Below are 15,004 nucleotides of genomic sequence, written 5' to 3' on the forward strand. Positions count from 1 at the left end.
TGTGTGTGTGTGTGTGTGTGTGTGTGTGTGTGTGTGTGTGTGTGTCGATGCAGCCGGGGGTAAGTCAGGGGGGAAGGTTTGCCAGACGCTCTAATTTCGACATGTAAGCTCGGCCACGCGTCGTGAAAGGCTTTGTGTGGCACGCCGCCACTAACGCGAACGAGTAAGGCTACATCCCTCACGTTCACACGCCCCCCTCCCCTCCCTCACCACCGGCCCCTATGTGTATGTCTGGAGAAGGGCAAAGGAACGCACGGCGCAGAACAGCTGGGGCACAGAATCTGGGATGATATGTAAGGATGTCGCATGCCTTGTGGGAGGGCAGAAAGGGCCTCCCACACACCCCACACCCGAGCCGCGTGTGCCTGTGCCTTGCCAGCTCAGAAGATGGCCACTGGTGCGTTCATTTTCTCAGCACTAGATACATTCTGGCATGCAGTCTCGCCACTCTTTTCGATTCTCGTGGCTCCCCGTCATATCCTCGTTGGCGTGTGCATACCCGCACCGCGCGCAGCACGCGACAACCGGCCCTCTCGCCCACCCCACACATCCACACGCACACACCTCCTCGTTGGGGCCATTCTTTCTTCGTCTTCTTTGGCATTCATAGACGGAAAGTTCCAGCTCATTATGCTGCGCCGCATCGCATACACGTTGCTGCCGCGCGACCCGCAGGAGGTGCGCCTCCTCCACCACACCAGTGGTGGAGTCGTCATCGCAGCCGTGCGCTACAGGAAAACGTCGTCGCCGCTGTTCTTCACAGTTGTCGAGATGGCGGCGCCGAACGAGCAGGCGCTGCCGCTGCGCGTGGTGCACGTGCGGGTGCCGCGCCCCGCCGCGGTGGTGAGCGCCGTTGCGCTGGTGCGCAGCGCAGACGGCGCGGATATCTACGTGATTGTGCAGGCCGCTGAGAAGACGGACGCCGAAGCCGCTCCAGCCTCCGTCACGTCGTACGTCTACCGCCGCCAGATAGTTGCCGTCGACGAGGATGACGACGGCGACAAGTCGCACAACTACGCCGTCGAGGACGACGTGGTATCCTCCTCTGCAGCATCGGCGGCGGCAGCTTCCACGCGAGTGCGCTATCAGCGGCTGCCGCGTGCGTTCGCCAGCGCCAGCGCGGCCACCTGGACTGCTGTGGCTGCATTCAACCCCAGCGAGAACATGCTGACAGATGCGAGCTCATCCGTTGGTGCAGCAGTCACCCCAACTGCCGCCTTTATCACGGCCAGTGGCGGTGGTACAGACATCCAGCTGCAGCTGTGGCAGCTGTGCGGCACCCGCGTTGCGCTAGAGGCGACATGGCGGGTACCGGCGCTCGCCGGCTTCGCGGTGAAGGAGATCCTGACGCTGCCCGGCACCCAGGACGTGGTGCTGCTGCGGCACCATAACAGCATTCTTGAGGTGAACCTTTCGGCTCTGCGCAGCGCGTGTGCGTACCGCAGCACCGTCACGGGCAACGCGTTCCTATCACGCGCGTGGCGGTGGTTGGCGCACGAGCAGCTGACCGCCTGCGCCGTCAAGGATGCGCTGCTGTACGCCGGGACTGAGGGGGGCGCGGTGCTCGTGTGGGACCTGCGCAGACCAACATCCACTGCCGCCGCGGCCGGTCCATGCGGCGGGCCGCCGCCGCTGTGCAGCGCCGAGCTCAAGACGCCCATCACGGGCTTGTACGCGCCGTACGCGACCGGCTTCATCACGTGCGACGCCAGCGGCGGGGTACGAGACTGGCGAGAGCGGGGTGAGATGGACATGGGCGACAACCAGAACGAGGAGGCCGAGGAAGGTGCGCTGCGCGACGTGGCCGGCATGGCGGCGTCGGCAGCGGCAGCGGCGACTCAGTTCCCGTACCGCTCGCGTGCGCCGGTGGAGATGCCAACCGGTGACGAGGGCTGCGTTGCCCTCGATGGCCACGACAATTTCGCCGCCGTGGTGAGTGAGTGCGGTCGTCTGTGTCTCTACTTCTGCGACTAATCGGTGAGAAGGTGGGAGAGGAGAGCGCCTTCGCTGTGTCGCTGGCGTGAGGCTTGTGCGTCGGTGCTCGCGCGTGGGGTGGCGCGATGACGACGTTGGGGATGAGGAGAAAGTGTCCTCCCTCGCTCGTAGGCAGTGGTGCGTTGCCGCACATAAGCAGACAGAAAAGCAATTCAAATCCGTAGCAGTAACTCCGCGCGCCGTGTGCGAAGTAGCCGACGCCACCCCCTACCCTAGCGTGCCGTGCCCATGCCCCCGTATACTCACACATTCCCCCCCCCCCTCCCACACACACCTCTGTTTTTCAGCGTGGGGCCCCACCGTCCATCCACTGCCACCCCCTCTCCCTCCGATCCCCGTCACAGGCCCAGCCCCGCGTGGGCCGATGGCAGCCGTAGACGCACACGCGCCACAACAACGCGCCGACCCAGCCATCGGAGAGCACGGCCCCCGCCCCCACCCACGCCCACAGCCCATGCTTCGCGGGGCGCCGCGCAGCCGCGCCCACCATGCCGGCCGCCACCGGGCGCATCCCCCTCGCGGTGGCGCTCGGGCACCCCACCCACACCAGTGGGCGGTGTGAGGGCCGGGCCGGGTGGGAGACGCCCGGGTCACGATGACGCTCTGCCCATCATGTGGATGGATACAGATCTGCCTCGCTGTCGCGGGCCACTCCGATGCAACGTCATCCAGGACGCCACCGCCGGCACCAGCAGCGACACATCGCTCTGAACCCTCCCCCCTGCGGCGTAGGCGCCTGACCCCGTCGCCACCAGAAGCGGCTCGGCACTTGGCAGGGGGTGGGGGAGGGGGCTGCCCGGCCTCAGTTTGGCATGGCCCCAGGCGCCCCTTTTCACCGGGCCAACCCGGTGGAGGGAAAAGGGTGGGGAGTACGGCACTCCGGGTTCCCGAGTCATCACTGACCTCAGTACTAACGGAGCCTGTGAGTGCTTAACTTCACAAATCGGACGGGATATGGTGTTTTCACTCAAGTGTGGTCGTACCCGAAAGGCGGGCGAAAAGGCGACGCTCGCCAATTGGAGGGATTGGTGGTGGCGGAAAAAAGTACGCAAACGGAAGGGTTCGAACCTTCGCGTGAGATCACACCTGCTTAGCAGGCAGGCGCCTTAACCACTCGGCCACGTTTGCTACACTTCGCGGTGCTAAAAAAAAGACAGGCAACGTTTCATAGGATCTCGAATGGGGGGTTGCTAGCCTTGGCCCGGCGGCCGCTGGGCTGAGCACGCTGGGGCGGGGGAGCGACAGGCGGGGGGAGGAAACGGGGGGCGGGGCAAGGAAGAAGCGGACAGATTGGGCAGCCACAGGCGACGAGGCGGCGGCGACACACACAAACGCGCGCGCGTTGAAGTTGTTGCAAAGTCCCGCTTTGGCGTTGAAGGTGGGTGGAGAGGTGGAGAGAGTCCCGAGACGCCGCTCCGTGCGCACCGTCCGCGGGATGCAGCTGACACGACGCACACCGCAGGTGTGGTGCCACGGCACTTTCCGAGCTCTCCCTATGCCACTTTACAAGGCCGAGCGGACGGAGCAGCACCTCCCCATCCACACACAGGCCACACATACACGGCGATTCATCGAATACATACAAAGAACGGAGAGAGGCGCTCGCTCAAAAAAAAAAGCCTGTACATGAGAAACGAGCAAAGGACGAGCGCCACCGCAAGACGCACGCGCGATGGGGAGGGGGAGGACAGGCGGACACACACACACACGCGCACGCACGTGTGTATGAGGTCTGCATTTCAACTTTGCTCCTAAGCTCTGGCGCGCCTGCTCTGCCCGCTCCCGTGCACACACGCGGCAGATACGCACGAGTATTTTCATACACAAAGACGCGCAGAGGTCATTCCTGTTGTACCACCATTGCGTTACTGACCGGCGCGCAGCACCGCCAGCTCCTCCTCCGCCTTGCCACGCAGCACCTCATTGCTGCCGCTGTTCGAGGCGACCTTGCCCAGCAGCTGCTCCGCCTCCTCCCACTGCTGCAGCTCCATCAGCGCGTGTGCGAGGTGGTACTGCGTCGACGGCAAGATGGCATCAACGGCGCCACCCTTGCCAGACACTAGCGCGGCAGCCCGGCGCAGGCACAGCACGCTCAGCCGTGGAAATCGCGCAGTGCCCAGCAGGGTGCGGCCCAGCTCAGCCCACAACGGAGCGTCCTCCAGGTTTAGGGTCAGCAGCTGCTGCACCACCTCCTCCACCCCAACATTGTGCAGCCGCACCGCCAGCAGGGCGAGGTAGGCCCATGTGCGCGGGTTGGCCGGGTTCAGCGTGTTGCTCTCCTGCAGGCACTCCTCCGCCGGCAGCAGGTCGCCAGCGCGGTAGTAGGCGACGCCGGCGCCGAGCCACAACACCGAGCTGCTCGGCCACACCTGCAGCGCGAGCGTCACGACGCCCAGCGCGTCCCGGTAGCGACCCTCCCTCAGGAGCAAGTTGCACAGATGCAGGTAAGCGGACAAGTAGTGCATGCTTTCGGCCTCTGTGATGCGCTGGTCCAGCAGCGCCTGCGCCGGCCTTGCCGCGCCACTCTTGCCAGCCATGCCGAATGACTGCACCTCCTGAAGCTGCGCCTGCCAGTTTGTCGTCAGGGTCCCGAGGTACGGAGGCGCCGTGGGCGGCTCGCCGCGGCACAGGACCTGCTTGTACACCCTCACAGCATCGGACGAACGCCCGAGCGCGGCGGCGCACTCGGCACGCAGCAGCGCACACTCGTCTACAAGACGCTGCTCCGCCGCGGAGATAGATGTGTGCGCGCCGGACGGCGTGTTGATCTCGTCCAGTGTCCTGAGCGCCTCCTCGTACTGCCCACCCTGCGTGAACAGACGCGCGTACAGCAGCTCCACCTGCAGCGCCCCGGGTCGGCACCGTGCCAAGCACACGTTCGCCAAATCGCGGTGGTGCAGGTTCACGAGGTATGTCGCCACCTCCAAGTACATTAGCTCCTCCTCAGCGTCCCGCTGCGATGATGCAGGAGGAGGTGTCGGGACGGAGTCGTTGGCCGGGCCGCTGCTCCCCGAAAGCCCTCCGCTGTCGGCACCACCGGTGGCGTGGCTCGGGCTCACAGCTCCGCACTCTGCCGCCTTCCGCAGCGCCAGACGCTGCTCCCTGCGCCACTTCTGCTGCTCCACCGCCGCGTCCGGGCTGCCAACGCGGACCGCCAACTCGTGCAAGTCCGCCAGCAGCGCAATGCAGCCCCATCCCAGCTTGTGCTGCGGTGCAATGTCGACGAGGCCGTGCAAGAACACGGCCGCCTCATCCAGCCGGTCCTGGGCAAGCAGCCATGCTCCGTAGTCGAGCAACGCCGACGTGCAATACGGGTCGCAGGCGATCGCCTCGCGGTAGCACTGCTCCGCCTTGGCCAACTCCTCGGTGCGCTGGTAGAAGAGGCCGCAGTCCACCCAAAGTGCCGCCCAGTTGTCCCCTGCGACGTGCGAGGCCAGACGGCTTTGGTACAGCTTCGCAGCAAGCTCGAAGTCCCCGCTCACCTCCGCCTCGATCGCGCGCCACCGCACCTCCTGCTCCTCGCCGCTGTTCGGCGCACCACCGCTCGAAGTGGTCCGAAGCTGTGGCACGCTCGATACCGCGTCGCCTTCGCCGGCACACTCGTGCAGGACACTGTGCAGCATGTCCATGAGCTGAACGTAAAGCTCGTTGCTCGCCCGTGCCACCTCCTGCGGCGATCCGCCACCGGTAAGGCCGCTCCGCAGACGCTCCTGCACCAGGCTCGTCACCAGCGGCGTCAGCTGACTCTTGAAGGCGGCCAGCTCACCGGTGCTCTGCAGAGCCGCCACAAAGTCGGTGCGCCAGGCCGCGTCGTCAGACCCAGACAATCCGCACGACTTCATCTGAGTTGCGCCGCGCATATCGCGCACCAGCTGCCGCACAACCCCCAGCAACGTTTGCTGGAGTCGCGTCTGTGTGTCATCGGCGGCCGCAGCGGACACCGTCGGCGTGGGCCGCGGAGGGATCAGCTGGGTAGGCGTGACGGCAGGCCGCACGCGGTCACTGACGAGAGGAGTGAGAGTGCGCTGCAGCGTGAGGGAGACGGTGGCCATAGTGCCAGCCGTCACGTACGGGTGTGGGGCGTCGCGGTCGGGTACGTCGATGAGGATGCTGGGCACCATCTGACGCTGCTTGCGGGTGACGGTGCGCTTCTTTCCGCGGTCGGCCGGGTCGTTCTCCGACGGCACCGACCCAGCGGCGGCGCGCTTCTCCGGCGCGTTCGTCGGTTGCAGTGCCACATCAGCAGCCAGGTGCGTCGACCCCGGCTCCGCCAAGGCGTGCAGCGAGATCGGGATCTCAGCCTCGAAGTAGCCGGCGTTGAAGTCCTCCCACTCGGCCGGGCAGCCGGGACGCAGGACGCGGCGGAAGCTCAGCTTCAGCGGCGCGCCAGCCTCTAGCAAGCCTTCAAGGTACGCCTCCTGCACGGCTGTCAGAGGGACGCGCACGACGCACGGAGCCGGCTCACTGGGCTCTGGCACTGGCGGCGCAGGCGCTCCCGGAACGGCTGCAGCGGCGGTATTGTTTGCCGAAGCAGCAGCAGCAGCAGACGCAGCAGACGCAGCAGGGGCGAGGGGCGTGGTCGACCTCGCTCGGCGCTTTGTGGCCACCATTCCCACGGCATCGACGCCATTCGCTCCACCGCTGGCGCCAGGCGCGTCCGTCCGCTCCGTCACGACCCACAGAACAGCCGGCGTGGCGCCAGCGGCGGCCACTCTGTCAGACGCCTTGCCTGCCTCGGACGCCTCCCTTTCGTCGCCGGACGCGCCGGCAGCGGCCATTTCGCTTTCCGCGCTGATGGAGACAGGCACGTCTCGCAGCGGGCTGGCGTCGTCCACACCGGGGGCCGGCGCCGGCTCCGCTGCCGCGATGTACGCCGTATACTGCGGCAAGGGCGCCAGCAGCCGGCCGCGCGTAAAGGAGGCGACAATGGACATGCCTAGTTTTGCGCCCTCGTCGGTGTTCGGCGGCGGCTCCTCTCTGAAAGTCTCGGCAGTAGCCGCGTCCGCCTCATCGTTGTCTGCAGCCGCCGTCGCATTCGTGGTCGCAGCGGGCAGTGCGAGGGTAACCTCGTAGCGGAACGGGTGATACGCGTAGGCGACCTCCGTCTCCTCCGTCAGACCCTCCTTGTCGTGCACGTGCGCATGGTTGGCACCAGCACCGGCCGCTCCACCTGCCGTGCCGGATGTCAGGACAGGAAAGCCGGCGGAGACCCAATCGGCGGGAAGGTGGTGCACACCATCTAGCTTGATGTCCACGTAATTCACGTACTCCGCGGGGGACGCACCGACGGTGCTGTTGGCAGCAGCGGCAAATGAAGTGATGGCAGACATGATGCCGCTCTGCCTGTACAGGCACCTCAATAGCAACGGCGTGGAACGCACCACAGCGCCCCTCTCTCTCAGCAGTCCTTCCGATGGTGTTCGGCGTGCTGACGGACAGCGACGCCGTTGAGTCAAATAGCGCCTCCTCTACAGCTTGGAGAGCATGTGTGTCGGTGATGGACGCACGCAGAGGTAGCACAGAGAGACGACGGAGAAGTAAAGACACGGAGAGCAAGGAAGTAAGGCGGCACGCGAGGGGAGCAACAATGCAGATAAGAGCAATCACGAGGTCAAGGCAGTGCGGAAAGCGAGTGTTGACTGTGCGCCGTTGATGAGGCGTTCATCCATGAGCAGACGCGCCCCCTCGCGAGCGTGTGCTTTGGTGGCCAAGCATGGGGAGCCAACCACACATGTCTCTGGAGCACGACACACGCATCCAGCGCAGCGGAGCATCGGCGGTGGGGACGAGAAGCACCACGCGCTCCGGCAAAGGGAGACGTCAGGAGAGGAGCCCCTGAAGACACTTCGTGTACGACTTGCTATCCGGTTCCGGTGTCGGCGGCCTGGCCCTTCCCTGTTCATCGACTCCTTTCGCTGTTACGCGTGCGCAAGGACGATTATGTCTCGCGCTTCCCCGCGACCCACGCACGTACGTGCCCATACGTGAGGCGCACCCCTTTAGCACCCGCAGGCGATACGGCTGTCGCTACTGAAGTGGTGCCGTACCTTTCCGTTGTCTCCTGATGCATGCGCTCGTGCGCGCTCTCTCCCTCGTTTTGCACCATTATGTTGTTCTCGTTAACGCTCATGCAGGGCGAGTGGCACTGGGGGAGTGGTGGTTTGGAGGGAAGAGGTGGATGCGGGCAGCGTGCTCCCCCACCGGGCCCGCACACTGGACATGCACGCAGAGATATGCAACTGCCCATACCAGTCGGAAAGCGCTTGTGCGTGGTTGTGTTCCCCGCCGGGGGTTCAAGTCTTCCCTTCTCCTCCTTATCCTCCTTATCCTCCTGTCCCCTCATGATGCCCTACCCCGCCTCTCCTTTTTTTAGGCAATCCTGCCGTCCTCCTCCGTTACACGACAGATGTTGCGTCACAAAAAGGCGTCTCACACGCCAGCGCACGCCACCAAAGACGCGCGCGTGCGCTGGCATCTACTACCGCCTCAAGGACGTACTGTGCGGATGAGGGAACCGCTAAAAGGGCTGTGGAAATGAAAAAGATGTCGTACACTTAAGGTTAAGGGGGTTTCCGCGTACTCGGTCATCGGGGTGCGCGCGCACATACACGCACGCCCCTCCACTACAGGCACACAGGTGTCGCGCCTTCGATTCCTCTGACGATTCTGTGGAGCATGCCGTGCACCGTCGCTGGCTCGGCATCATCAACAAGTCGGAGGCACTGCATACTCACGAGTGCATCTCACCGGTGTCTTGTGGGTGTGCGCGTGTTTGCACCTATCGGTACTCCGTGGCGCTCAGTGGCGACCACCGCCACGGCGGCCACCGCGGCCACCGCGACCGCCACGTCCACCGCGGCTGCCATGCTGCGCCGCACGCTCGGAGATCTCCTTCTCTACGTTCGCTATGAGCGCCTTCTCGTCGTCCTCACTGAGCTTCGTCACCTCGGGCTGCTTGCCCTGCAGCGTCGCCGCGCGGGTCTTGACGGACTCGACCATCTTCTCGGCTGTCTCGGCGTCCTGAAAGATGATGAGAGCCTCCTCCTTGGTTGGCATGTACACGTAGCGCACGCCTTTCTGCTCCTCCGCCGGCCACAGCCCCTTTACCTCGGAGAATTTCTCGATCGCGCCGCATCCGGAGATGCGGTAGCTGCTGTTCGTGGGCATAGCGGGCGTGCGGGGGGCCGCGGACGACGGCGCGCCAGCGTCCTCACCGTCCTCGCGCACGCGCTTGCGGTTCTTCTGGGAAGCCATCTGCACCGCCTTTCCCTCCAAGTACGCGGTCTTCATCTGCGCGCTAAGCTGCACGCCGTCGTACTGGGGCGGCGCCGCGACAAACTTCTCGGCATCCGTCTTGCTGGCGAAGACCACGAACACGGACGGTTTCGTGCGGCTCTCCACCGGCGCGTCCTTGCTGCCGCCCTGGAAGTAGCGGCGCCACACTGCCAGCACGGTGCCGTGAGCGCTAAAGAATTCCTGCAGCTGCTCCAGCGAGGCCGTCGCCGGCACCGGCTTCACGTACACCGTCTGCTCATCGGTTTGGATGGACTCCGGCAGGGCGTCCTTGCGGCGCACCGACAGGCCGTCCTTGTTCATGACGAGCTTGTCGCTGCTGGCGAGCGCCTCGGCGAGCACCTTCGGGTCCTTCGTGAGGCTGTTCAGACGGTTGAAGGTGAGCAGCACCTCCAGCGGAATGAAGCCTTCCGGGTCCTCGGCCATCTTCGACTTGAGAAAGACATCCTTGGCGACGTTCACGTCGCTGAAGTAGAACTCCACCTGTCGGCGGATCTTATCGGCGAGGTCGGACATCACTAGCACGACGAAACGCGGCGCGGGCACAGCACAAGGAAATTTCTCTTGAGGGGATGGCAGGCACGGGGTGCACAGAAGAGAGGAGGCGATGGCAATGGGAAGGCGGCGGCGGCGGCGGCTTCACTGACAAGGGTGCGAGGTGAAGCTCGTGCGTGTGGGCCAGGCCCAACGTATGGCGTATATGTTGGGCATGTGGCGGATAGAGGAGTTCATGCGGGGGGAGTGAGTGAAAGAGAGACGGCAGAAAGAGGAAAGGAGAGAAAAGGAGTGGACGAAGAGAAGCGAGCATGTCTGTGTCACCATATCAATCACGCAGCAGGTGGCTAGAATGGATGCTTCGTTGTGTGCGGTGCACGTCTTGCTGGTCACCCCATTCGTCGCTAGAAGCTACGGCAATCCTCTGATAGCAGTGTGTTTGTGTGCGCACGCGTGTCAGCGTGCCCTTCCGCCTCCGTGGCGCGCTTCCCCATCGTCTCACTTGGCTTGAGAGGGCTCCGTGGCGCTGTCTGACCTCACGTTTGCGCGGTTTGATATCCTGATCGACACTGCGAACGATGTATACGCCGCGGGTGTGCGTGTGTAGGCGCGTGTGGGTGTCTGGAGTGGAGGAGCGCCACGAGAACGAGGGAGAGGGGGTGCGCACACACATTCGTCAGGTCAAACCCCTCAGCGTTAGAGAGAAACCAACCCACCGTGGGCAACTCCCACGCGAACACAGAAATGTGCGCTCACGTATTGCACTTGCGGTACGCCGAACAGAGAACCGAGAGAAGGGAGAGGAGAAGGGGCGGCATACGCATGTGCCGACAAGGGCCCGAAACAAAGCATGAGAACCATCGGGAAAGCGAAAGCCAACAACGACGACTCCACTGCCGCAGGGGCGCCAGCACACACGTCGAGAGACACACCGAGACCTGCACGCGTTCAAACAGAAACACGTAAGCACACAGACGCATGCGGTTGAGGACAACAACGACGACATCACCCCCCCCTCCCCCTCCACCCATCCACCCACGCAGCCCGCCATTCCGCTCGCCTCCTCACCCGTTTGGCAGCAACCACTGCCGTACAGCTCAGACAGTGAAAGGCATCAAAATTCCCGTTCGGCTTTGCTTTCTTCGTATTTTCTGTGTTTAGCCGTCCCTCGATTGCACGGTTGTGCGCATGCCGGACTTCGTGCATGGAACGGGGTGGGGGTCGTGCTGTGTGGCTGTCACACATGCACGCACGCAGAGAGAGAAAGTGAACTGCAAAAGCCGATGGTGTGCTTTACGACAGGCACTTGTATGTCTAATAAAAAAGACATACAGCACACAATCTTTATATCGTCTCGCTCTGCTTGCCGGTGGCGGCGTGTCACCCCACACACCTGCCGAAGGCGCCCATTGTCGAATCGGAGACGCACAACAAGGCACAGCGGCACACATCTGCGTGCGTCAAGTCCATTGCCACGGTGCCAGTGTAGGGAGCAGCTGTCGCGTGCCAGATGCCTCGACAGCCCGCCTTCATACATCGGGTGTGCCTCTTTCTTGAGGGGAGAAAGCTCGTTGGGGTTGGACGGACGAGTGTCATCCATTGGGTAAAAGGGTGGCAGATAGTCGGTTTCACATGTACACCGCACCCCACTGCTTTGCACTCCTGTGTTCGTCATCGTGCAGGCACAGCCTCCATGCTCGGCCCCACCGTTCTCCACCGACCTCTCGCCTTTTCCCTGCTTCACCGTTGTACACAGAGAGATGGTGAGAGGAGAGGGCGAGTGGCTGTGTGTGTGCATGTGAGGAAGTGCGTAGCCGCCCGTTTGTGTGACTGCGGCCTCCTCCCCACCCCCACCCATCCCTTTCCCGAGAGGTCTCTGACTTGAACCACACCCGCACCGACGGCGTGAACTACACGGCGACGTCGGCTACACGGGAAGAGTTTCTGCTCAGCGTCCGCCTCTCCTCCCCCCAACCCCTTGGTGAATGAGCGGAAGACACGCGTTTCGCGCACACGCGCGCATCGGTGCACATCTTCGGCTTACTCGGCGGCCTTCTTCGACTTTGGCTTCGGAATGTGCATGGAGCACATGAGCTTCTTCAGCAGGGCCGTGTCGCTGACGCTCTTGTACACAGGGCCGGGCTTGAGAACAACGTTGTAGATGTCCCCGCTTACCGCCGCCGGGGCAGCAGACTTTGCAGCCGCCTTACTCGCCCCATCAGCGGCAGCGGCGGGGGCCGCCTTCTGCTGCATCGCTCGCGCCGGCGCGGTGTCGTTGTAGTCGAAACCGGGTTGACCAGAAAAGTCGGACTTCAGGAAACGCCCACCCTTGCCAGAGGGAGCGATGCCGGCGAGAGCGCTGGGCTCCAGACCAGCAGCAATGCGGGCCACGCTTGGGCCACTAGCCGCCACCGCCGCATCGAGCGAGCCACCGTAGTGCTTGGCAGACGCGGCCGATGCAGCCGGTCGAGCTGACGCAGCAGCAGCAGCGGCGGCAGAAGGGTCAGCGGCGGAGGCCGGCGGCCCGCCAACTGCATCCTCGGGGTAGTAGTTGGCAACCTTCTCTACATCGGCAGCGTTGCTCACCATCACAGCAATCGTCTTGGCGACGGGGGCAGACTGGCCGTTCCCGCAGTATATCTTGGCGAGGTAGCCGCTCTCGAAGGTGTTCGTGTAGTCCACTACTGCCTTGTCCGTCTGGATGGTGCAGAAGACCTCGCTCTCCTTCACGAGCTCGCCAACCTTCTTCTTCCATTCGACCACCGTGCCTGTCTCCATCGACGGGGAGAGGGCCGGCATGAAGACGGGCTCACAGGTGACGCCTTCCGGCACCTCAGAGGAGGCACCACCAGCGGCCGGCGCAGCGGCAACAGCAGCAGCGGCGGGTGCCTCCGCGTCCGCGGCAGGCACCTCGCCCTCAGGCGTGTACTCGTCCGCCTTACTGACATCCGCGGCGTCGCTCACCATCACAGCAATCGTCTTGGCGACGGGGGCAGACTGGCCGTTCCCGCAGTATATCTTGGCGAGGTAGCCGCTCTCGAAGGTGTTCGTGTAGTCCACTACTGCCTTGTCCGTCTGGATGGTGCAGAAGACCTCGCTCTCCTTCACGAGCTCGCCAACCTTCTTCTTCCATTCGACCACCGTGCCTGTCTCCATCGACGGGGAGAGGGCCGGCATGAAGACGGGCTCGAAGTTCACGAGCCAGAGCAGCGTGCGCCGCATCATATTTCCCTGCTCTTTCTTCTCAAGGTTGTGGATGGCGGTTATGGCGGCACTTACCGCTGATAAGTATCGTCGCCTCTTGTGCTTCGTCGAGTGGGTGAGCAAGTGCGAAGTGGCTGATGAGCAAGACTGTGCGTGCAGACACACCCGCACGCGAGAGGGAGAGAGAGAGGGGGGCGATATCGAGGGCGGGAGAAGAATAGACCGCGCTTAAGGGATATGTGAACGGGAAAGAGCTGCTAATAAACAATTAGAAGTAGAATGGAGATGAAGCCAGTGTTGATCATCGACTGGGCGCAATGCACAAGTCGGGTATGCGCCGTTGGCAACAGGGGGGAGGAGGGAGAGGAAGTGTTGGGTATGATGAGAGACAGCAGGAAGCACACGCGCAGCACCAACACCACAACAACAGCTGTCTGCCGAGTCTGCGCGACTGTAGTGTGTGTATGTGCGTGTGCGTGTGTGTGTGTGTGTGTGTGTGTGGTCGTTGTGGCGCGTCAGAGGAAGAGAGGGGAAGAGGGGGAAGGGGGCGATGCGCGCGGGAGGGGGGAGGTACGCGCCGAGTGAACAACCCCCTCGATGCAGCCGACTCCCTCGCCTCTCTCACCACCACCACCACACACACACACAGAGACACCGGGCCCCCCTCTTGATTATGTTTTGTGTACGATCGGCTCCCCCACTCAGAGGAGGGGAGGGCCAAAACAACGACGCAGAGACAGGGAGAGCACCAGAGAAAGAAAGAGAGTTTGGCAACCATACCACACACACGCACACACTCACGGACACACAGGCACACGGACACCTACACAGCCACAAGAAGACGCCCTTCATAGAGATGGAAGAGAGAGCGCCGTGGCAGAGCAAGGTGCGTGTGGTCCAATAAGCAGAGGGAAAGGGTGAGGAGAAGATCAGGATGCGGATGTAAGGGGCGGTCAGAGAAGGTGCAGCGAAGCAGAAACACATACGCCGACGTACTCTCGCCCGCCCACCCACCCCCCGTGATGCGCCTTGAGGTGAGCGCGCACCGTCTTCTTACGCGCAATTGTGAGTGTGTGTGTGCCTGTGTGCGGAGGATGCGATGCCTGCTGCTTCGCTGCCCCCTCTTCTTCTCGTCCTCTCCTTTCAAATGGCCAGCAGTAGTATGATGATGACGACTAGGAGCAGCACAACGGAGTAGAACCCGCGATTCTCGCTCTCCCTGAGCAGTTGGATGACGTTCTGGTTCTGCCGCCGACTCTCGTCTGCTGTGCGGGTCACATTGCCATGCAGACGGTCCAGCATGTCGTCCTGTTCGCCGAGGTCGTTGCCGATCTGAATCGCGTAGTGTCGCGTGTTCATCACAGAGGCGTGCAGCTGATCGAGCAGCTGATCCTGCGTGCGCAAGTCATCCTGCTGGGCAAAGGTGCGCTCCATGATGGCGATGCGGAGGAGAGATCTGCTCGCAAAATACGCACGTGCGCAGATCCCGATGGCGAGATGAAGGAACTGGCAGACGGAGGGAGCGAAGGAGAGCCAGTTGCGCGTTCGTGCTTCTCTCAGTGCGCGAGTTTGTGCTGGTATGGGCTTTGTGGCTAAAGAGAGCATGGAGTGAGAGTGAGGATGAGGGTGAGAGCAGAAGCAGCGGAAAAGGGGAGGAGTGCCAGGGGTGCAGATGTTGGGCTAGTGCTGGCGCACACACACGCACGCCACGCAAGTCTCTCTCTTCAAAGAGACACGCACTCACAAACACGGAAAGAGAGGGAGTGAACAAGGCCGCATATGGTTGTCCAGCGGTGTGGACGAGGACATCGTGCGGCGATACATCTATGGGGACTGGGCATGGCAATGACAGCGGTGTCACTCGCGAGAAGATGTACAGAAGTAAAGCAATGAAACGGTACAAACAACGGCCACCCACAACGCCTGGCCCACTTCTTCCCCTTCGCCACCGTTCCCCCCATCCACCCGCCCCCTCATCCCTGCCTCCAATGGCACAACCGATCAGGGGACCAGTCTG

At 63.1% G+C, this 15,004-nt stretch overlaps 5 protein-coding genes and 1 non-coding gene across 6 annotated transcripts; 1 reads left to right on the plus strand and 5 right to left on the minus strand.

The window, feature by feature from the left end:
• Positions 1-630: 630 nt before the first annotated feature.
• LDBPK_210580 (hypothetical protein, conserved) lies at positions 631-1,974 on the plus strand (the record flags this gene model as incomplete). The annotated part of the gene is made up of 1 exon (XM_003860527.1): positions 631-1,974. The coding sequence occupies one exon, from the start codon at positions 631-633 to the stop codon at positions 1,972-1,974; it is 1,344 nt and encodes a 447-aa protein (XP_003860575.1).
• A 1,068-nt stretch (positions 1,975-3,042) lies between these two features.
• Positions 3,043-3,123, minus strand: LDBPK_21tRNA1. Its single transcript has one exon. It is a non-coding gene; the product is annotated as a tRNA-Ser (tRNA).
• A 737-nt stretch (positions 3,124-3,860) lies between these two features.
• On the minus strand, positions 3,861-7,325 carry LDBPK_210590 (hypothetical protein, conserved; the record flags this gene model as incomplete). Its single annotated transcript, XM_003860528.1, has 1 exon — positions 3,861-7,325. The coding sequence occupies one exon, from the start codon at positions 7,323-7,325 to the stop codon at positions 3,861-3,863; it is 3,465 nt and encodes a 1,154-aa protein (XP_003860576.1).
• A 1,468-nt stretch (positions 7,326-8,793) lies between these two features.
• Positions 8,794-9,804, minus strand: LDBPK_210600 (la RNA binding protein, putative; the record flags this gene model as incomplete). Its single annotated transcript, XM_003860529.1, has 1 exon — positions 8,794-9,804. The coding sequence occupies one exon, from the start codon at positions 9,802-9,804 to the stop codon at positions 8,794-8,796; it is 1,011 nt and encodes a 336-aa protein (XP_003860577.1).
• A 2,019-nt stretch (positions 9,805-11,823) lies between these two features.
• Positions 11,824-13,008, minus strand: LDBPK_210610 (dihydrolipoamide acetyltransferase precursorlike protein; the record flags this gene model as incomplete). The annotated part of the gene is made up of 1 exon (XM_003860530.1): positions 11,824-13,008. The coding sequence occupies one exon, from the start codon at positions 13,006-13,008 to the stop codon at positions 11,824-11,826; it is 1,185 nt and encodes a 394-aa protein (XP_003860578.1).
• A 1,122-nt stretch (positions 13,009-14,130) lies between these two features.
• LDBPK_210620 (hypothetical protein, conserved) lies at positions 14,131-14,421 on the minus strand (the record flags this gene model as incomplete). Its single annotated transcript, XM_003860531.1, has 1 exon — positions 14,131-14,421. The coding sequence occupies one exon, from the start codon at positions 14,419-14,421 to the stop codon at positions 14,131-14,133; it is 291 nt and encodes a 96-aa protein (XP_003860579.1).
• Between the last annotated feature and the right edge of the window lie 583 nt (positions 14,422-15,004).

This window comes from Leishmania donovani, chromosome 21, assembly GCF_000227135.1.
Source record: "Leishmania donovani BPK282A1 complete genome, chromosome 21".
Taxonomy (NCBI): Eukaryota; Euglenozoa; class Kinetoplastea; order Trypanosomatida; family Trypanosomatidae; genus Leishmania; species Leishmania donovani.